Source organism: Salminus brasiliensis, chromosome 23, assembly GCF_030463535.1.
Source record: "Salminus brasiliensis chromosome 23, fSalBra1.hap2, whole genome shotgun sequence".
In the NCBI taxonomy this organism is placed as follows: Eukaryota; Metazoa; Chordata; class Actinopteri; order Characiformes; family Bryconidae; genus Salminus; species Salminus brasiliensis.
The window spans coordinates 30,479,364-30,501,118 of NC_132900.1; the positions used below are offsets into that span (position 1 = coordinate 30,479,364).

Here is a 21,755-nt window from a genome sequence, read left to right on the forward strand (position 1 = left end):
TCGCTAAAATCAGCCTCCTTATCGGTTTGTGTGTTTGTGTTCCGGCAGCACCTGCGCCTGTCCGTGAATGAGAACGGGCAGTGTCACGTGCATCACCTCTGGTTCCAGACGGTGTGCGACATGCTGAGGCACTTCCATGCCCATCCCATCCCGTTGGAGTCCGGCGGCTCTGCTGACATCACGCTACGCTCCTACGTCCAGGTGCAGCGCAGCCCCACAGGTACGGCACACCTACCCGCCAGTTCAGAAATCATCACTAGACATACTCAACTAATCACATCTGGGGCTTCATTGGTGCTCAGTTTGATGGTATACATTGGTTGACTCAGCAGATTTGACCTAGTTTGACCAAATGTGATGACATTCTACGCTACGAGTATGTTACAACGCCTCCATCTCTGCCCACATACACACATTCTTAACATTCACACACTCCCTCCAGTGGAGAACAAGCACCATTCTTCAGCTACACTCCAAACAATGAACTCTTTGATGTATAGTCTACCTCACTACCTCATTTTCTGACCGTCTGCTGCAAGCCATGATGTGTCCTCTCTGTGAACGGTCTCTTGAGCTATTGTAAGCAGCTGGTTGGCTGGCTGGCTGGTTCTCCCCAGCCGGGCTGAGCAACCGGCCAGCTTTGTCAGCTTCCCCGTGATGTGTGCCCAAGTGGTGCTTCGCATGGTTGGCTAGCATTAGCGTTCTCCTGAAGTAGCCGTTGCACTTACCCTCTTGCCAGCTAGTGGGCTGAGTGTGTGTATATATAGCAATAGCAATACACCTGAGCAACCTTAAAACCCTTTAACAGTCAAAATAAATAAATAAATAATAAAATTATATATACATATGTTTAAAAAATTGCATTTTGCTATTTTTGCTAATATGTTTTTTTAAAGCCTAATTCAGGAAACGCAATATAACGCGATATGCAAATCAACCAACTCATATATATATAAAGTATAGTAAATGGCTTCAAAGAAATCTGAAGGTTAAGCACATACAATTCAGTCTAGCTATATGATATACAGTATAATGTAATAATCTAGTTTCAGTTTAAGCTTTCAGTTCTGTTTACCCTAACTGGGCAACTCAACCGAGCGGTCACAGTAACTTTTCAGGGTGTCACAGAGATGCATTTGATTGACACATTTATGCAATTCGACTAAAATAGAATTGTTAGGGGGCGTAGAAAATAAAATTAGATCATTTTCACTGTACGTTAACTTTCCGTGTAGCTTGAAGTAAATGTCTAAAGAGTCGCGTCACATGCGCCAACACACCTCTGTAATTTTCTCTGCTTTCAGGCAGAGAAAAGGCATATCCTTTTACAACATTGGCCCCCGGTGGTTATAATGGGCATTACACACTCCATTCAGTGAGGAGAATAAGGCCAAACAGCTGAAGATGAATTTTCAGAAAAGAGGATGCGTACAGTGTGGTTACACTGGCTGTTAAAGGGTTAATATCTGTCTGCAAACTGATATACCTGCCAGGCCCTGCTGTGTAGAGCACATCAGGTTTCTCTGTGTGTTTTAGTCACTGAAGCAGCCGCCTGTTTTTCCCATCAACCCATCGGCCCTAGCAGGAAACACACCCCTTCACTAATACATGGATGGAGAGAATTAACAGCAAAATCACATGGAAGGAAAGAGGGGAGCTGAGAGACAGGGAGAGAGAGAGAGAGAGAGAGAGAGGTAGTGTGATGGGGACACAGAGGGCTGCTGAGTGTGTTGCTGTAGTGTGTAAGTGTGTGTGTGTGTGTGTGTGTGTCGTGATGGATGGCAGGGCCTGTCTGAGGGAGCACACAGGCAACAGAAACTCGATGAACCTGTGAAAACTACCTCCCTCCGTTCCTCCCTCGCTCTCTCGCCGCTTTCTCCCCTCTCCGTGCCAGGCCGGCCGCAGAGGATGAATGCGCTCCATTGGGACGGGGCGATGGGGGCGGTTTCGCTCCTGCAGCCCCCCTCCCTTCTCTAAATCCCGGCTTCAGAGGCGGCACAGAGCCTCTCTGTTCTCCCACGGGCTTCGGCATGCACCAATACACACATATACACAAGCATACACACATGCATACACACACACACACACATACACATACACATATATATATACACGTTAGTTTTGGAGGAGCATTGCTGTGAGGATTTGATTGCATTCAGCAACAATAGCGTTAGTGAGGTCAGGATGTTGGAGGAGGATGATCAGCACTAGAACATAACTCCGAAAGTCTCCAAGAGTGTCTTGGCTGCAACATTTGGGATAACAGGGCAAAGTTGTCGGATTTTTCGCTCCTCAATCCTCTAACCTCCTTATGTTTACCTCATTGCAGATGTTCCCCACATTCCTGCTCCTCTACGCGAGCCACCAAGCTGCCGGACAGAAGTGGCCCAGCCGAACCACCACCACCACCTCCCCGGCATCCCGCAGTCTCCGCCGGCCCCCTCGTCTGATGGCCCGCTTTCCTCAAGCTCCTCTTCCTCTCCCACAGGCCAGCCAACGGGAGGCGTAGGAGGTGGCCTTCACAGCCGGAGCAACAGTGCAGAGAGGCTGCTGGAGGCTTCTGCTGGTGGAGTACCAGAGGAGTACCACGATGGCGACGGCACACGGAGGACCAGAGCAGTGGAGAACCAGTACTCTTTCTATTGAAGGATCCAGCCTCCCCAAACTGGGCTGTTATCCTTGGCTGGTGGATCCTAACCTTGGTCCTGGAGATCCCTTGCCCTTCATATTTTGATGTTTTCCCTGCTACACCCTCCACCCACCAGCTAATCAGGTCAACATAAGAAATGGTTTAGTACATCCTGAAATCACACCACAAAACAACACCATAGTTATCAGGGATACCATAGGAACCACCGAGCAATAACATAGCACCACTAGAACCAAGGTCCACCTTGCAAGCTTAGGAGATATTACAGTAATAACCTAGGAATAACCTAATAATCATAATCCTTACAAAACATAGACCACCTAAAAACACCCTAGCAACCACCTTAAACACTATAGTTACTGTGTAATAACTGCTTATCAACCACTTTGGACACCATAGCACCAACTTAGCAAAACTCTAGGGACCACCTCAAATATCCTGGCAGGTACATGGAATACCATAGCAACTGCTTAGCAATACTCTGGCACCCACCTGGAACACCATATTCAATATCTAGCAACCACCCAGAATACCTTAGAAACCAACTAGCACAACCCTCGCACCCACATGGAACAGCATATCAAGTACCTAGCGAACACTTAAGAACAACCTAGCAATTATCCGGAATGTCATTGATACCACCTTGAAACACCCTTGCGACCACCTTAAACTCTATAGCAACTCTCTAATTACTCTAATTACAGCTTATCAACCACTTTGGATAGAAACCATATCACCAACTTAGCAAAACTCTAGCGACCATCTAAAATATCCCAGCAGCTACATGCAATACCATATAAAGTGCTTAGCAACACCCTAAAAGCCATCAAGAATACCATAGTAACCAACAAGCAACACCCTTGCACACACATGGAACACCATATCAAACACCTACCAACTATACAGAATGTCATAGAAACCACCTGGCAACACCCCTGCGACCACCTAGAATACCATATCAACAATCAAGCACCCTAGTAACCACCCAGAATACCATAGAAACCAACTAGCTACCACCGTTGCACACACATGGGCCGCCATATCAAACACCTAGTGAACACCTAGCTCAGGAAGGACCCACCAACTATCCAGAATGTCACAGAAACCACCTAGCAACACCCCTGCGACCACCTGGAATACCATATAAACAATCTAACACCCTAGCAACCGCCCAGAATACCATAGAAACCAACTAGCTCCACCCTTGCACCCACATGGCACATGGACCACCATAGCAACCACCCAGAATACCATAGAAACCAACTAGCTCCACCGTTGCACACACATGGACCGCCATATCAAACACCTAGTGAACACCTAGCTTAGGAAGGACCTACCAACTATCCAGAATGTCACAGACACTACCTAGCAACACACTTGCAACCACCTAGAATACCATATCAACAATCTAACACCCTAGCAACCACCCAAAATACCACAGAAACCAACTAGCACCACTCTCGCACCCACATGGAACATCATATCAAACACCTAGCTTAGGAACGACCTACCAACTATCCAGAATGTCACAGAAACCACCTAGCAACACCCCTGCGACCACCTGGAATACCAGAACAAGAACCTAGCTCCCTGATAATACCGGGAAATGCTCCGTCACTGGAAGTGCACTTTTCTAGTTATTTTTTTAAATACTCGGTACACATTTGTATACTGTTTATCCCGTAGTGGAGTCTATCAATTTTTTTCTGGCCAAAAATTTTAATAAATAAATAAATAAATAAGCACATACTTTATTAAATATTAATACAATCCTTTCTGGAGTTGAAAGTGGGTGTTAGCCCAGGGGTACTCCAGGACCAGGGCTGGTGACCTTTGCCCTAGAGAGAGGAAATATCTACTTTGTGCTTCTTCAGGAAAAGATCATACGTTACGCTTTGTTTTTTAACACTGTATTTCTTACGTAAGAGTTTTTTAGCATCACAAATCCCCAAAAGCGAAAGGGTAACTGTCGTCCGTGGTCCGTCCACTCCCAAGCACCCGCAGCGCATGCTTGAAGGACTCGCTGTATACTCCTGTTTTTGTTCTCTCTGCTCATCGGCAAAGTGGGACGTTTGATACAGAGCTTTTCCTTTCCGGAGAGGAAGCTGTCGTGGCGAGACATCTGACAGCGGTTAACCTCCATCAAGCCGTTTCCTGCAGATGCCCCCCTCGCTCTGCCTTTTTCCTCCCACCCCCGCCGTCCTCTGGCCCGCTAACTGATCAAAAAAGTGGAAAGCTCCCCAGCTGAATCGATCTCCCCCGAGTGTCTCCACTTATGTTTGTGAAACTGTTGATAGAACGTTCCGGATATCCCCTCTCCCCCTATTGTCTCTTGGGATTTGTGGAGATAGCTTCCCACAACATGGCTGCTCTGGCTAGCGGCAGCCAGGGTGAACGGGGTCAGCCTCCAGAAGCAAATGGTTGCAATTAACTAGACCAACAAAGCCGGGTTTTGGGTGGTCAGTACAATGCACTACAGATCAGCTACAGCTTTTTTGCACTATATCAGCCCAGGCACACACACACACACACACACACACACATACGTACGTCCCAATGTTAATACACTATATGGACAAAAGTATTGGGACACCTCTTCATTCAGTGTTTCTTCCGAAATCAAGGGTTTTAAGAAAAGTTGATCCTACTTTTGTTGGAGTAACTGTCTCTACTGTCCAGAGAAGAAGGCTTTCCACTAGATTTTTAGTGAGGTCAAGATGTCACCTCATCCCCAACTCCCAAACTCATCCCAGAATTATTTGAAGGAGCACCACCATCCATCATTCCAGAGAACCCAGTTCCTCCACTGCTCCACAGCTCAATGCTGGGGGGGCTTTACACCCCTCTCATGGCAGCATGGTGCCAATAGGGCCATGCTAATCTGCTTCTGAAAGTCCTAATCTATTGGCAGTACTTCTCCACTTTCTCCACAGGAACTTGACAGGCTGTCTATGTGTTTTGCATTTGCACATCCATGTCAGACATGGGTGCAACCTAAAGTAGCTGAGTAGCTGCATTCATTAGAATTAGGGGTGTCCACAAACATTTGGACATGTAGTGTATCAAGAACTCTACAAATTAGCACCTATATTAAACAAATACTTTATGGATCACATTTACACGATAGCATCAATCAGCCGAGACAGGTTCGGGGCCTGAAGCTACAGGGCTAATGAAGCTAACGGGTACTAGATTAGCATCTTCGGGCGTGAGGATTCAGCCAGTGCGTAATACCGGTCCGTTACTTGGTGCCAATTTGGGTTCCGACACCGTTTGGCTCACTGGTGTCCATAAACATGGACAAACGTCCTTGAACAGGAAGCTAAAAACAGTCCCATCATCCATCTGGAAGTTTGAGCTATTGCTGTGCTTTTCTGACAAACTGCTGCATTCAAGTCCCAGGGAACACAGTGTTAATATTAAAGTTAATATTCGAATTTAATAAAAGCTACGTTTAGGCATAAATAGACTAAAAAGAAGCTAGAAATGTGATAAAACACTGTCTAATGCTAAATTGTGCTAGCCCTCTAATGAGATTCTAGTAGTATGCTAGTGCTAAGCTAACAATAGCCATAGTTCTAGATTAAACACTGATGTTTGTGTTTAACCAAATGTTAATGTGAAAGAAATTCCATGTTTTATTTGAAGCGTGTAACAGACATTAGCATATATGTTTTTTTATATATATATATATATAATTTTATTTGTAGCAGTTGCTGTTTCACATTTCTAGCAGTTGATCGAATCTGCTTGTACACTGAGCTCGTCTAGCTACTCCTACTTAGATACCAACTAGATTTCTCTAGATTTTACAGGCCGCAAAAGCCTAAGACGCCATATTTACAACTCTGTTTACCACCCTGTTATTTGACCTTGGAGTAAAATTTAGCCTAGCCTAGCTTCCTACACTGTAACAAGGCCTTTTTGTGATTATCCCCGAGTCTTAACAAGTAGTGTTGCTGTCCTCTCCGGGTCCTCTCAGTGTCCAGTCGGCACGGTGTGTGGCTAGCTAGCTGAGAAGATTGTAGTAGGGCAGTAATGGCAGGGCTAGCTTTTCACATGGCTAGCGTCAGCTTGCAGATATCCACAGTGGCTCTTCACCAAGACAGCTAACGTAAGCCTCCGTAGCATTTTTAGCATCGCTTCAATATATTTGCCCGAAGTAGCTGTTGCGTTTAGCTTTGGGGGGAATGGGGGGAGTTTAACAAGGCAGGACTGTGATGTAACAGTTTTGGAGTTTTGAAATTGGCTCGTTTTTCAGCTGTTTAACTTGCAGGGGTTTAGCCTTTGAAGTTCACGGTTTTCTATTCCAGATTTTCAAACTTAGCGACGTTGAGCCTAATCAGTAAACACAGATTTCTGTTCCCTGGGGCTTTAAGTTGAGGTTAGCATTTTTAAAACAATCTTCAATCTTCTCAGTTATGGTCTACAGACTGTCTAGACTTCTAGTAATTACCCCTGAAGGCAGTGTAACAGTGCTAGAGGAATAACGGTGGTAACTAATTATTAATGGGCTTTAGTGAGCTGCAGGGCACTCACTGCTCACTTGATGCCAGGTTTTAGCTGTACGGTCCCCCACACCACCCTCCTACACCTTCAATATTTCAATATTTTAATATTTACAGCATAACGACCGGCTGAAGAGGCCTCACGCACTCGTTTCCACTTGTACACTGTTTAGGAAAACACTAGGCAGGCTGGGAGAGGAAGGCTGCAAGATATGGTGGTACATGTGCCAATCTGAATTTTTTTTTTTTACATAATTTATTGTTCAGACATTGTAAATATCATTTTCCAAAAGAGGTTTTTATTAGTTTTTTCACCATCTTTAACATTTTTTACAAATTTAATTCACGTCCATAACTGTTCACATTGGTTTTTATTGTCCTTATTTTCTTCTTTAATCCCTCGTTTTTTGCTAATTTTCTTTTTTATTATTATTGTTTTATTTTATTTTATTTTTTTGGGCTGTCCGACAGTTTTAAAGAGTCTGTGCAATTTTGTACAAAGTGATGTACTTGACATACTACTTTATATTTCTGTGAATAAAATCTGTGAACAAGCTGTTTACAAATATTAACATTTATTTCTTTATTTAATTAAAAAAATCAGCTCACTGTGCAAAAAATAAAGGCCTAAGCTAGAGATGCGCTCACTGCTAGCTACGCGTCAGCCTCGCAAGGTGCAGTACACGCTAAAAAACACTAGGGGCAGCGCAGCCACTCATCAGCTTCGAACCAGATGTTTCACCCCAACAAACATCTTAAAACATCTTAAGCGGTCAGAGCTCCAGGCTGTTGATGACAGGGTTGTGGGTTCGATACCCATGCTCGGCACGCTGCCACTGCTGGGCCCTTGAGCAAGGCCCTTCTTCACCCTCTCTGCTACCAGGGTGCTGCTCACTGTCCACTGTCACAGGCCAAATTCCACGTGTCTCACAGATGGTTGTCTTGTCTCGGTCCGAATTAGTAAACAAGGTTATAAACCCCCACGTGACAACATTCTCTACGCTTATTGGTCAGACCTGTCGGGGGGCGGGGTCAGGTTTAGTAGTTTAACATGGGGCTAAACCGCACCTGCAGAGCCTAATAGCTAATAACTGTCATAATCATAGGTCTGCATATGATAATTAGGTCGAATCCAGGTCTGACCACTTTATAACCACAAACGGGGCTCCAGAGTTCGTTTGGGGGGGCCGAGCCGAGACCACCGCTTTCTCAAGGGTCTCGGCCTGTTTATTTTGGTCCACATCCGGGTACGATTACTGATTTCATCCCAGCCCTGAAGAAGCGCACTAAGGGTGAAGTGCTCACTAATATTTATTATTATTATTATTATTATTATTATTATTATTAAAATATCAAGAAACAAGATTTCCTTTAAAAAAGTAAATATTTGTATTAAAATTTGTTAATATTTTTCTTAATAAAAATATGAATTTGAAGATTTAAGCGAACGTTTTTGGAAATTTTAAGCATTAATAAAAACACCATCCTCATAAACGTCCTTGTGTTTGCCTCCAGTGTCCTTCACACACGTCCCTCCAGGGCTGGACTCGTCGCGTCCCCTCTCTCCGGCCTCCACGCACCCACAGTGTCACCTAGCGAGCATGTGAGTAACAACAGGCTCACAACTGAAGGTGGCACGGGGGTCTCCCATCACACTCACCTCTCTACTGCTTCTGAGTGAACTCACAGCGAGTCAACCATCATCCATATTTATTTATTTGATTATTTATTTATTATGTCTGACAGATCAAATATTAATAGTAGCTTTTGGATTTACATATCTGGTTTCTTTAAATGACACACACACAAACCTGCGAAGGCACATCCTAACCAGATCTCACAGTTATTTTTTGGGGTGACATTGGATTTATGCTAAAATACTAAGCACAAGTGTGCAACACGTGATCCTTAACAGAACCACCACTGTAGACCAGCGCCTTTACCAGCTGAATATACAGGTGTGCAAACGTGGGTCTTCAACTTTGGTGGAGAGGTAAAGAGACTGTTTACAGTAAAATTCTCTAGACGATAAATTCCAATCAGCCCGACGCAGGCCTTTCAACAGTACCTTAAATTACATAAAGACTAAAATCCATTTAGCAGTTCCACAAACGAATGTATTATGAGGTCAATCGATGCACCAGCACAAGGACACGAGCCTCATATTACATTTATTCATTGCTACGTTCCCAGATCAGCCATAACAGTAGCACCACCTGCCTAATATTGAGTAGATCCCCCTTGTGCCACCACTACAGAAGCGACGCAAGACCTCTAAAGGCGTCCTGTCCTATCTGGCACCAAGAAGTTAGCAGCATATCCTATTGGGAAGGATAAATTGGGAAGTGTGTGGTGGGGCCTCCATGGGTTGCATCAGTGAGCCTTAGGGAGGGCCTATGACCCACGACTTGACGTGGTTTCCTTTCTTCGAGCACTTTGGGTAGGTACTGACCAATTACACACCAGAAACACCCCACGCAGACCTGCCTGATGTTTCGGAGATGTTCTGACCCAGTCGTCTAGCCATGGCAGATTGGTTCTTAGGCCCATTTATCCTGTTTTTAACACCTCAATCACCTTCCAGAACTGACTGTTCACTTAACGCCTAATACTATAAACCCACAGCTTGACTGGAGTCACTGTAGGGCTGGGCAATATGATGATATTTTATCGTATCGTGATACACGATATTCTTCTCTGATCATATGGAGGAGACTGTAATAAACTCTGATCAGCTGCAGGTTTCATTACTAACAGTGTAATTAGACTGAAGGGTTAATTAGATGAAGAGCAGCAGATGTTGTGTATAAATCACTGTATTCAGTACAGGAGAGGATCTGAATAGTCGTTTATAAGAATCTGTCGCTACTGATTACATGTATCGTGATAAATATTGTATAACGTGAAAATATATTTAAATATCGTGATGTAGTATTTTTACCATATTGCCCAGCCCTACAACACAATGTTTTTTTTTTTTTTTTTTACTTCACCTGTCAGTGGTCCTAATGTTATGGCTGGATTATTAATAGATTAATATGCAAGTTGCTTTTATGCAAAAATATTGTATTTCCATTTTTGATTTTTTTTCCCCATCTCAATCACACAAAACTGACAGGTGCAGTGACGGACCTCAAAGGGATAAAGGAGTGCTCCAGCATTTCGGAGTATTGCATTAAAGCGGGAATTCCATTTATTTAAAATTCGGCATAATTTAATTATATTAAAGATATAAACCGAGTCATTCAGAGTGGCCTGATTCAAAATGCTTTGCTCTTGAGAAAAATACCAAGCCAGAGTCGTTTACAGCAGCCGGTGAATGGAGTCTTGTCCACAAAGGGTCGGCGTGGATTCCACTGGTTTAACCAACTGGTCAGTCAAACAACTGGATAACTTGTGGAACGAAAACTTGCAGCCACTTTGGCTCTTTTGCGGATAAGACTGGACAATCCTGGACAATCCTGGTTTGCTGCCTCTCAAATTTACATCACAGATCATTAATAATTTTACATTAAATAAATGTTATGATAAATACACGGTCTGATGCCCTAGACATTTATTATTTTTTTTACAATATAATATTTTTATTGACCAGGGCTGGTCGATATGACGATATTTTATCGTATTGTGATGCGTTTTGTTATTGTGATCCACAATATATTAATCTGAGCATATCGACGGTACTGCCAGTGCTTAAAAACCCTGACCAACTGCCGGTTTCATCACCGAGAGTGTAATTATTAATTAGTGTGCTATTAAATTGGAGGAAGGGCAGCGGATCTGCATTTAAAGTACAGGAGCATCTTCAAAAAAAGTAACTTTATAAAAGTATCTAAGAATCTGACACTACTTTTTGTCTGTGATCATGTGTACTGTGAAAATGAAATATTATAATATCATATTTTTGGCCGACCCCTAAGATACACTCTGAATGACTTATAAAGACGTATGGAGAACATCTGTGGAACTCACTTTAAGTGTGACCCAGTTCTGAAAGCTGCTGGGCTCATTTAGGCTACCTGATACAAGCCATTTAAAGAATCTCTAGCTATAAATAGATCTCACAGCCACGTTTCTTATTTGACAGATGAGCTGAGATCATATGTGCAATGGGTTCCACCATCAGTATGGCAGGGGAACCAAACCGTGGTCAAGATGCTCAAGATTTCAGCATGGGTATCGATGATCGGTGCCATCTCCACAGAGAGCTGTGCCCTCTTTCTCATGGCTTTCAACGCCTCGAGCTTAAAGACAGGATGCATCCCAAAGCCAGAAGCACCCCGACCATCACGTCCACCAACACATCTTGCTTCCTCCTCTCGGACTCCAGCTCCTGCCTCTTCTCCTCTTGCTTCCTCCACTCGCGCATGGCCTGCTCCCTCTGCAGCTGCTCGCCATAGTGCGCCTTGTAGAACGCGTCGAAGTCGAACACCGGCTTCCCTCCCACGGTCATCTTGGAGGGCGTCTGAGAGCGCTTTCTCCCCTGGTGCTGTGGGCCAGACGAGCGAGAAGAGGGGGAGGCCTCTTTACCGGAGGGCCGTCCCGCACCCTGGATGTCTGCAGCGCTCAGGATGCCACGGTCGTACTTCTTCCTCAGGCCCACGCTGCCCAGGACGCTGTAGGCCTCGCTGATCCGGGCGAAGTGATTGGTGGCCTCCTCGCTGCCCGCGTTCTTGTCTGGGTGGTAGAGGAAGGACTGCTTGTAGTAGGCGGTCTTGATCTGGGCCTGCGTGGCACTGGGGGACACCTGGAGGAGGTCGTAGTACGCCGACCTGCTCCTGTAAAGCGGCGTGTCCGGACTGTGGCTGTTGCTCCAGCCACGGGCCTGGGTCACGATGACCCTGGGGTGATGCCTCGGCCATCTGTCGGTCAGAAGGAGCGTACAGTACGCCCTGTGGAAATGCCCAGTGCTCTGAATTCTGGAGGAGCCTGCGGTCAACAGGGCACGTCTGTTTACCCAACATGCCTTGCTGTAGCAGCCTGGGGAGCCTGTAGGGGGCAGCTGCCCGGTGACACCTCCTATAAATGCCTGCTCTGGGTCCAGCAGCACTGAAACAGTGGTTAAACTGGGCTGTGGGGGGCGGCCCGGTGGCTCGTGCCGCAGTACGGAAACGGCGCGCGGGGTCCCGGTCAGGTATTCAAGCTTCACCCGTCCTGCCCTCCTCCCCCCCGCTGAGCCGCCCTCCGCCCGCTCCCCGCGGCTCCCCAGCACGGCTCTCCCGCTGCAGCAGGGTACGGCGGAGGCAGCCGGCGGGCGGTCATTCGTCGACCAGGTCTGATAAGTTTTCAACGAAGAGAGTTTCGGCAGCCCGGCTCCCAGCTTACGGCTGACCTCCGCCATTACAGCAGAGGACGACTTCCGGCAGCGGGAGCGCGAACCAATCAGAGCGAGGCAGCGAAAAAAACAACAACAGAAGCGCAATAATAAATAAATGATTACTTTTATTTTAATAAATTACTAGACAAAACATAACTAAAACATAACTAAAAAATGATGATTAAATCATTTTCAAACAAATATATATTTTCATCAATCATAAATATATTATATACAGTACAGCGTGCAGTGCATATATGAAAAATGCACTTACATATTTTTGATTATTAAATTAAATATATTTAAAACAAATAACAAATATCGAACTGCAGATTAAAGCTAATAAAAATAAATGATAAAATATCGATATTTTTAAAGAAGAACGACCAGTGTATTGTCATGTGTTATATATCTATGTATTTGTGAATTAAATGAATTAATGAATTTTAATCACTACTAATAATAATACGAAGAAATATACTACAGATAATTAATAACAATGTTCGTAGTTCTGAACTTAACATTTTCTGTAGACAAAAAATACTAACAGAAACCGATGTCCAGCTACACTAAACGATTAAACACGATTTATTGATTATTCGAGTGTTTTTCGATTAATCGATTAATTAATTTCACAGTGCTCTGAAGGTGTCATTTTTCAGCTGGAGAACAGACTTAACAGAGCTCAGGTCAATCGTGATATTAATGTAAAGAGGCCAATTTGATTTTTGATAGTTATAATAGTGTCACGTGTATATATAATTATATGGATATAATAAAATATGGTTTATATAATATTTACATATAATTGATATAATAAAGTTTTTAAATGAACTTTAATAATAACGCCGCTGTCTCTTTAAGACATTCTTCGTCGTCCCCTAAAAGTGACGTCATGCTGGAGGGCCATGTGCAGGCTGTGCAGTGAGCAGTGTTGTTGTTAAATGCAGAGGATTTTAGATTCAGACGCTTTTCATTTCTTTATCTTTTATTAATTACAGTTTGTAAGTCTCACACGGAGCCGCCATGTCTTCAAGTTGTCGCAGACCGGAGCACATGGCTCCGCCAGAGGTGGTAAGTAGACGAAGTGAAGCCTGTTGACTTCAGAGCTGTTAGCTGTGTCGCTAACAGACAGGCTAACAACCATTAACACCATTAACGTTTATATGTCTGCCTGCCTGCCTGTCTGCCTGCCTGTCTATCTATATATAATGTCTGTCTATATGTCTCTCTGTCTTTCTAACTATCTGTCTGTCTATCTTGGTCTATGTCTGTCTGTCTGTCTGTCTATCTATCTATCTTGGTCTATGTCTGTCTGTCTATCTATCTGTCTTGGTCTATGTCTGTCTGTCTGTCTATCTATCTATCTTGGTCTATGTCTGTCTGTCTGTCTATCTATCTATCTTGGTCTATGTCTGTCTATCTATCTATCTTGGTCTATGTCTGTCTATCTATCTATCTTGGTCTATGTCTGTCTGTCTATCTATCTTGGTCTATGTCTGTCTGTCTATCTATCTTGGTCTATGTCTGTCTGTCTGTCTATCTATCTATCTTGGTCTATGTCTGTCTGTCTGTCTATCTGTCTATCTTGGTCTATGTCTGTCTGTCTGTCTATCTATCTATCTTGGTCTATGTCTGTCTGTCTGTCTATCTATCTATCTTGGTCTATGTCTGTCTGTCTGTCTATCTATCTATCTTGGTCTATGTCTGTCTGTCTGTCTGTCTGTCTATCTATCTATCTTGGTCTATGTATGTCTGTCTGTCTGTCTGTCTATCTATCTATCTTGGTCTATGTATGTCTGTCTGTCTGTCTGTCTATCTATCTATCTTGGTCTATGTATGTCTGTCTGTCTGTCTGTCTATCTATCTATCTTGGTCTATGTATGTCTGTCTGTCTGTCTGTCTATCTATCTTGGTCTATGTCTGTCTGTCTGTCTGTCTGTCTATCTTGGTCTATGTCTGTCTGTCTGTCTGTCTATCTATCTTGGTCTATGTATGTCTGTCTGTCTGTCTATCTATCTTGGTCTATGTATGTCTGTCTGTCTGTCTGTCTATCTATCTTGGTCTATGTATGTCTGTCTGTCTGTCTGTCTATCTATCTTGGTCTATGTCTGTCTGTCTGTCTGTCTGTCTATCTATCTTGGTCTATGTCTGTCTGTCTGTCTGTCTGTCTATCTATCTTGGTCTAGGTCTGTCTGTCTGTCTGTCTATCTATCTTGGTCTAGGTCTGTCTGTCTGTCTGTCTATCTACCTTGGTCTAGGTCTGTCTGTCTGTCTATCTACCTTGGTCTAGGTCTGTCTGTCTATCTTGGTCTATGTCTCTGTCTGTCTGTCTGTCTATCTACCTTGGTCTATGTCTGTCTGTCTATCTACCTTGGTCTAGGTCTGTCTATCTACCTTGGTCTAGGTCTGTCTATCTACCTTGGTCTATGTCTGTCTGTCTGTCTGTCTATCTATCTTGGTCTAGGTCTGTCTGTCTGTCTGTCTATCTACCTTGGTCTAGGTCTGTCTGTCTATCTTGGTCTAGGTCTGTCTGTCTGTCTGTCTATCTACCTTGGTCTAGGTCTGTCTGTCTGTCTGTCTATCTACCTTGGTCTAGGTCTGTCTGTCTATCTTGGTCTATGTCTCTGTCTGTCTGTCTGTCTATCTACCTTGGTCTATGTCTGTCTGTCTGTCTATCTACCTTGGTCTAGGTCTGTCTATCTACCTTGGTCTAGGTCTGTCTATCTACCTTGGTCTATGTCTGTCTGTCTGTCTATCTATCTTGGTCTAGGTCTGTCTGTCTGTCTGTCTATCTATCTTGGTCTAGGTCTGTCTGTCTGTCTGTCTATCTACCTTGGTCTAGGTCTGTCTGTCTGTCTGTCTATCTACCTTGGTCTAGGTCTGTCTGTCTATCTTGGTCTATGTCTCTGTCTGTCTGTCTGTCTATCTACCTTGGTCTATGTCTGTCTGTCTATCTTGGTCTATGTCTCTGTCTGTCTGTCTGTCTATCTACCTTGGTCTATGTCTGTCTGTCTGTCTATCTACCTTGGTCTATGTCTGTCTGTCTATCTTGGTCTATGTCTCTGTCTGTCTGTCTGTCTATCTACCTTGGTCTATGTCTGTCTGTCTATCTTGGTCTATGTCTCTGTCTGTCTGTCTGTCTATCTACCTTGGTCTATGTCTGTCTGTCTGTCTATCTACCTTGGTCTATGTCTGTCTGTCTGTCTATCTACCTTAGTCTATGTCTGTCTGTCTGTCTATCTACCTTGGTCTATGTCTGTCTGTCTATCTTGGTCTATGTCTCTGTCTGTCTGTCTGTCTATCTATCTTGGTCTATGTCTGTCTGTCTGTCTGTCTATCTACCTTGGTCTATGTCTGTCTGTCTATCTTGGTCTATGTCTCTGTCTGTCTGTCTGTCTATCTTGGTCTATATATGTCTGTCCGTCTTTCTAACTATCTGTCTATCTATCTGTCTGTGTGCTGATCCATGACCATGTTAAAACCTAAATGGACGCCTAACTATCTGCCATTATTAATATCACCACTATTACCCATCATCACCCTCATTACTCCATCACTGCCATAACTGTATTAAGTAATACCACACCATGATTATTATATTATGAATATGAATATGCTGCACACCTGAGCAGTACAACAGTTTTAGGTGGTTTGGTGACCAGACTAGAATAGTTCTGACCAGAGGAGGATGGGTCGGGGTCCCCCTTGTGGGTCTTGGTTCCTCCCAAGGTTTCCTCCTCCAGCTCTGAGGGAGCTTTCCTGGCCACTGTGTGTCTCTGGCTGCTCACTGGGGGTCTTAGGTTTTCATGTGGTCTTATTTTGTTGATTTCTCATCTTTTTACTAGTTACTGATTGTGTACAGCTGCTTTGCGACGACACCATTAAATAAAATTAGATTAGATTTGATTGAATAATATTCTGGTGTTACATTGGTCAGCAGATAGGTCACCTGTCCCGGGGGGTTATTTCTCAAAGCAAGGTTACTCCTTTAACCAAAGATGAGGACTGTCCCACAGGAACGTCCCTCATTTCCTCTCCTTTTGGACTGGCTGCACTATAAGCTTGTTATGTTCTCTGGCTAAACTGAGAAACCCTGCTTTGTGAATTCCCCCCGAAGACGTAGTGGAAATTGAGCCCTGCACTGATTCCATTGTTGCATTTGCAGTTCTACAATGAGGAGGAGGCGAAGAAGTACTCTCAGAAGTAAGTCTCTGTCTGATTACAGATATTCATGCTGTCGATGCACTATGAGTTGTGAAAGTTGTAACCGATTAGAAATTGAGCAAGATGTTTAACACACACTCTCACCTCCTCTGTCCTGTGAAGCTCCCGAATCATAGAGATCCAGAGTCAGATGTCGGAGAGAGCGGTGGAGCTGCTGAACTTACCAGAAGATCAGCCGTGTTATTTGCTGGATGTTGGGTATGTGTTTATTGCGTGTGTGTATGTATGTATGTGTGTGTGTGTGTATATGTGTGTATATGTGTGTATGTGTGTATATATATATATATATATATATATATATATATATATATCTCACACACACACATATATATTTATATATGTATGTGTGTATGTAGATAGATAGATAGATAGATATGTGAAATGTACACAAGCATTTACACCCAAAAGCAGCCAATCAGTCTAAAAATGTATGTGGATTTTGTGGCTTTGTCTTTATTATGATTATTATAAACATGGACTGAAGTGCAGGCAAAATTAGGAGATAGCAGCTGCTACAGTTTTTAGATATGATGTCCTCTGGCAATCTCTCATAAGGATCTTGAAACAACATAAACACACATTTCTTATGATTACATCGCTAAGATATTAATAGAAACATTGAGGAACATCTAATTGGACACGCCGGCATGTTCGTAAGCTCCAGAGGGTCAATGTCGAGGAAATAGGTACAGTGATGTGTTTTTGGATATATTTTTATCTTTTCAGTTGTGGCTCTGGACTCAGTGGAGATTACTTATCAGAAGAAGGTCATTACTGGGTTGGTGTGGACATCAGCTCTGCCATGTTGGGTAAGCGAGTCAGTAGTCATGCTGTGCATGCATGTCTGAGTTTTACAAGGCCTGTTATGTCCTGTAGCAGAACTCATTTTCACATTTCCACAGCAAATATGGGGGGTGGTGTGACCCACTACAAACATTCATTTACTTTGCTCGTTTCTTCCGTAAGACGTTGCGTTGGACAGGGAGGTGGATGGAGATCTTGTTTTAGGAGACATGGGACAAGGCGTGCCTTTCAGGTCTGGAACGTTTGATGGCTGCATCAGGTAAAGAAAAAACAAAGCTGAAATTTAGTTGATTAAACTGTAAAAACAAAAAAAATATTCATACTTTAAATAAATAAATTCATATTTTACTATTTATATACTTATTTATATTTATTTATTTTAATTATTGTTTAAAGCAGCATTATGTGAGAATTAGGTGTTTTTTTTGCTCCTGGGTACCCCCTACAGTTTGGCAGTCTAATTCACTTCTACTCCTCTGCTGTAAATACAAATTAGGCTTTGAGCGCCCCCTCATGGACAGCTGTGCTGAGTGTTACAATGGTATCACTGAAAGTAGTGAAAGAAGCATGTGGGCTGAGGCGGTAGAGTAATACTACAGGAGTTTACACTAATGTGACTCGGGTTACACAGCGTTAAGCTCACAGTTCTGGAGAGAGGTTCTCCTGCAGCTCCACCACAGTTCTAGCCCGGGGTGCAAATGACCGAGAGGCTATTCTCCCGGTGGAACATCAGCGTGATTCTAAGGCTGCTGATTTGAGGCAGAATTGTTACATAGTGCTGCTTTAAATGATTGTTAGCCTTTACTCAGGTGTTTAAATATGTAGGAGATTGACAGCCATGCAGCACATTTGACCGATTTGTGTGTTTTTTGTGTGGATCTGTGCTGTACATAAATGACTGGTCGCTCTTGCTGTCCTCAGCATCTCAGCGCTGCAGTGGTTGTGCAATGCGGATAAAAAAAGCCACAGTCCTCCTAAGAGGCTTCACGCCTTCTTTAGCTCACTCTACTCCTCCCTGGTGAGACGTCTGCACTACACAGCACACATCACACTGTAAATATCATATATTGGAATTCTGATTGTTTTGAAATTCTTAATGGCCTTTTTTTTATGAATTTATTTATATTTAGCAAAGAGGAGCCCGCGCAGTCTTCCAAATCTACCCTGAGAATTCAGAACAGGTGAGCTTTAGAATTCTTCAGAAATCAGTTCTGGGGTCCTGAGTGGTCCAGTGGAATAAGGCGCTGTTACTATGCTGGTTCGAACCCCGATCATGCTGCTAGCTGAAGCCTCGAGAGAGCACAATTGGCCTTGTTCTCTCCAGGGTGGGTAGATGGCATTCTGGTGCTGGCCGTCGCTGGCGTCTGCGAGGTGGTGGGTCAAAGTCGGGCATCCCTTCAGGCGCCCGGTGGGTGGTTGACCGGTGATGTTGCATCGAAAAATGAGCAGATTGACTGTGCACACGTCAGAAGGGGCGTGTGTTGGGTCACTCTCACTAGTGTCTGGGGCATCGCATGCGATGGGAGGAGAGTGTACGTACGGGTTGGGTAATTGCCGGTCCAAATTGAGGAGGAAATGGGTGAAAAATCTGAATAAATAATAAATTTAATAATAAATAAAGACCAGGGGTTAACTTCATCTACTTCTTCCAGCTGGAGTTGATCACATCCCAGGCCATGAGGGCAGGCTTCACAGGGGGCATGGTGGTGGATTACCCCAACAGCACCAAAGCCAAAAAGTGAGTGTTCAGCATTCTCTATCAATAAACTGTGTGTATATACGCAGGAGTGGGCAGTATGACGATATGTTGTATTGTGTCTTTTTTAAATATTGTGATATTAGATTTTTACCATATGCCCTGTATATAAACACTCATGTTGTGTACATTGACTGAACTAACCATCTCGTCGCTCCATCTCCTCCAAAGATTCTTCCTGTGCCTGTTTGCTGGCGAGTCTGGCGTCTTGCCGAAGGTAAGCACTGTGGAAGAGAAGGGACATGATGCAGGGATGTTATTGAGACGCAGCCGTTTGTGAAGCTTGATCGATCTGGTGGTTGTTCTTGTTTGTTTTTCAGGGTTTGGGGTCTGAGACTGCTACCAGAAACGCTCCTAATCAAGTTCAGTTCACAGGACAGAGGTAAGGGGTTCCGGCTTGCAGTCTGTCACCGTACCTTTTAATCAGGGGTCTTCTCCATAAATCAGTGCAGGGTTGAGTTGTTCCCTGTTCTGAATGGATACAGGCCAACAGCGACAGAGGGCATCGTCTTGTCTGGCTGCAGCCTCACCCAGACAGTTTTTCCGCCCTCTGACATTTACATGAGCGCTGCGCTGAGCAGTACAGTGCCTTAAAGGTTCAATCTTTTCTTCAGAAAAAGAAAAAAGCCCAGAGCTTGCATATCAGGCTTCAAGGCACAGAAACAAACCAGTGTGTTGAAATGTAGAGGATAAAAGGTTGGACTAAAGTCATGGAAAAGTGAAAATGCAGGATATGGGCCCTTAACAACACTCATCATTCCTTAATTTTTTATCAGAAGGCTTTGTTGTAGTATTAAGATGTATTAAGCCACACACACACACACACACACACAGAGCGGTAGGCAGCCAACTCCTGTGCCCGGGGAGCAGAGAGGGTGAAGGGCCTTGCTCAAGGGCCCAACAGTGGAAGCTTGCCGAGCCCGGGTATCGAACCCACAACCCTGTCATCAACAGCCCGGAGCTCTAACCACTGAGCCAACCACTGGGCCTGGTGTGACTGAGTACATAATAAAATGCTTCATATTATATAACAAAAAAAATGAATGGAATAAACATTTGTTTCTGTCTTTATATCAAAGATCTCGCTTCAAAAATATGAAAGGCAAATCTTTGAAGAAGAGCAAAGACTGGATCATGGAGAAGAAGGAAAGAAGGCGACGGCAGGGCAAGTACGTATCGGATTTCAGCTATTGAGCTTTTAGTATAATAAAAATAATAATAATAATAATAATTGGATTTATCTGTAGATTTTTGTACTGTGTGCTGTGTGACTATGCAAAATTTTTAAATACAAAACCACACCAGTTTATAATCTGGTATTGTATTGAGGGGGAAAAAACGCTGTATGGATACTGTATAGAATTGACTGCATGTCCAAAGGTCTGTGCATTCAGCTGCTTTAAGTTGCACCGATTGCTTACACATATGTGCAAATGCGCACACACACACACACACACACACACACACACACACACACACACACACACACAGCTTATCTAGTCTCTGTAGAGAGGGTAAGTACTACCAATAGAACAGGTCTCAGACCAATAGAGCAGACAGACAGGTTCCTATTGGTACCATTCATGAATATTACAGTACATCTCATTATTCGGCGTCCAGTCTGTCCAGATCAATCCTGACCAACTCAAGATATTCCACAAGACCACGTTTTTGCCTGATGTCCACCCAGGGTTCTAAAAAACCACACCACAGTTCTGCTAAGTAGCTAAGTTGTTCTCATGGCTGTTATCTGTTCATTGGTTTATTTTCCCAGGGACGTAAGGGCAGACACAAAGTACACCGGCCGCCACAGGAAACCTCGTTTCTGAAGTCACTGAAGGCCTTCTGTGGCTGTCTGAGCTGTCTGGCTCTGCAGGCTTCAACACCGTGGACTTCAAACATGGACTGATCCCATTGGTCTTTACATCAAGCGTTCCATGGCAAATCTGGCAAAATAAACGATGGACACTGCTGACTTCACCTTTAGAGGAACATCAAGACTTCGTACCCCAGTCTAAAGGGTGATAAATTAAATAAACATATTTGGACAGTTTATTTGCATATTGTTGCTTCGGTTTGATGAAGACTGAGCTAACTAGAAGAGCTGCTTGTAATCAGACTTGATGGTGCATTAATAAGCCACATGTATCTTTGTTGGATGATGGCTGATAAATGGATTGCAAACATTAAAATCCCAGCTCATGTCTCAAAATGTCTCATCTTGGCTGTTTCAGAGCAATACCCCAAAATTGCAATTACTTCAATTGACCTTCTGTAAGTTTTATTAAAATAATGATTGAGTGTGTAAGTAGATACTAAAACAGAACCCGAATGGACTCTGGAATAGGGTCCAGTTTCCTGTTTTAGTGTTAGGATCAATGTAGGTGGTAGAGGGAGGGAGTGTTCAGTGTGATGCTCGTTCTACCATTTATGAATCTTCCTTGTTCTAAGATGCTTTTGGGAAATCCAGACCAGAAGGCCAGAAAACTGTGC

The 21,755-nt window shown here is 43.7% G+C and overlaps 3 protein-coding genes across 4 annotated transcripts in view; 2 read left to right on the top strand and 1 right to left on the bottom strand.

Annotated features, from left to right (window-relative positions):
- LOC140545585 (SH2B adapter protein 2) overlaps window positions 1–7,714 on the top strand; it is a 40,121-nt gene extending 32,407 nt beyond the window's left edge. For both annotated transcript variants that reach the window (XM_072668425.1, XM_072668427.1), the window contains exons 8-9: window positions 49–220; window positions 2,330–7,714. In XM_072668425.1, the coding sequence (XP_072524526.1) occupies window positions 49–220; window positions 2,330–2,646 (489 nt within the window). In that variant the 3' untranslated portion in view covers window positions 2,647–7,714. The remainder of the gene's footprint in view (window positions 1–48; window positions 221–2,329) is intronic.
- Window positions 7,715–10,732: 3,018 nt separating this feature from the next.
- dnajc30b (DnaJ (Hsp40) homolog, subfamily C, member 30b) lies at window positions 10,733–12,501 on the bottom strand. The gene has a single exon (XM_072668428.1). The coding sequence runs from the start codon at window positions 12,497–12,499 to the stop codon at window positions 11,390–11,392; it is 1,110 nt and encodes a 369-aa protein (XP_072524529.1). The 5' UTR covers window positions 12,500–12,501; the 3' UTR covers window positions 10,733–11,389.
- Window positions 12,502–13,339: 838 nt separating this feature from the next.
- Window positions 13,340–21,474, top strand: bud23 (BUD23 rRNA methyltransferase and ribosome maturation factor). Its single transcript, XM_072668795.1, has 12 exons — window positions 13,340–13,549; window positions 16,644–16,681; window positions 16,805–16,900; window positions 17,429–17,511; window positions 17,669–17,765; window positions 18,428–18,524; window positions 18,637–18,687; window positions 19,159–19,244; window positions 19,434–19,479; window positions 19,583–19,644; window positions 20,342–20,431; window positions 21,037–21,474. The coding sequence occupies exons 1-12, from the start codon at window positions 13,502–13,504 to the stop codon at window positions 21,089–21,091; spliced, it is 849 nt and encodes a 282-aa protein (XP_072524896.1). The 5' UTR covers window positions 13,340–13,501; the 3' UTR covers window positions 21,092–21,474.
- Window positions 21,475–21,755: the final 281 nt, after the last annotated feature.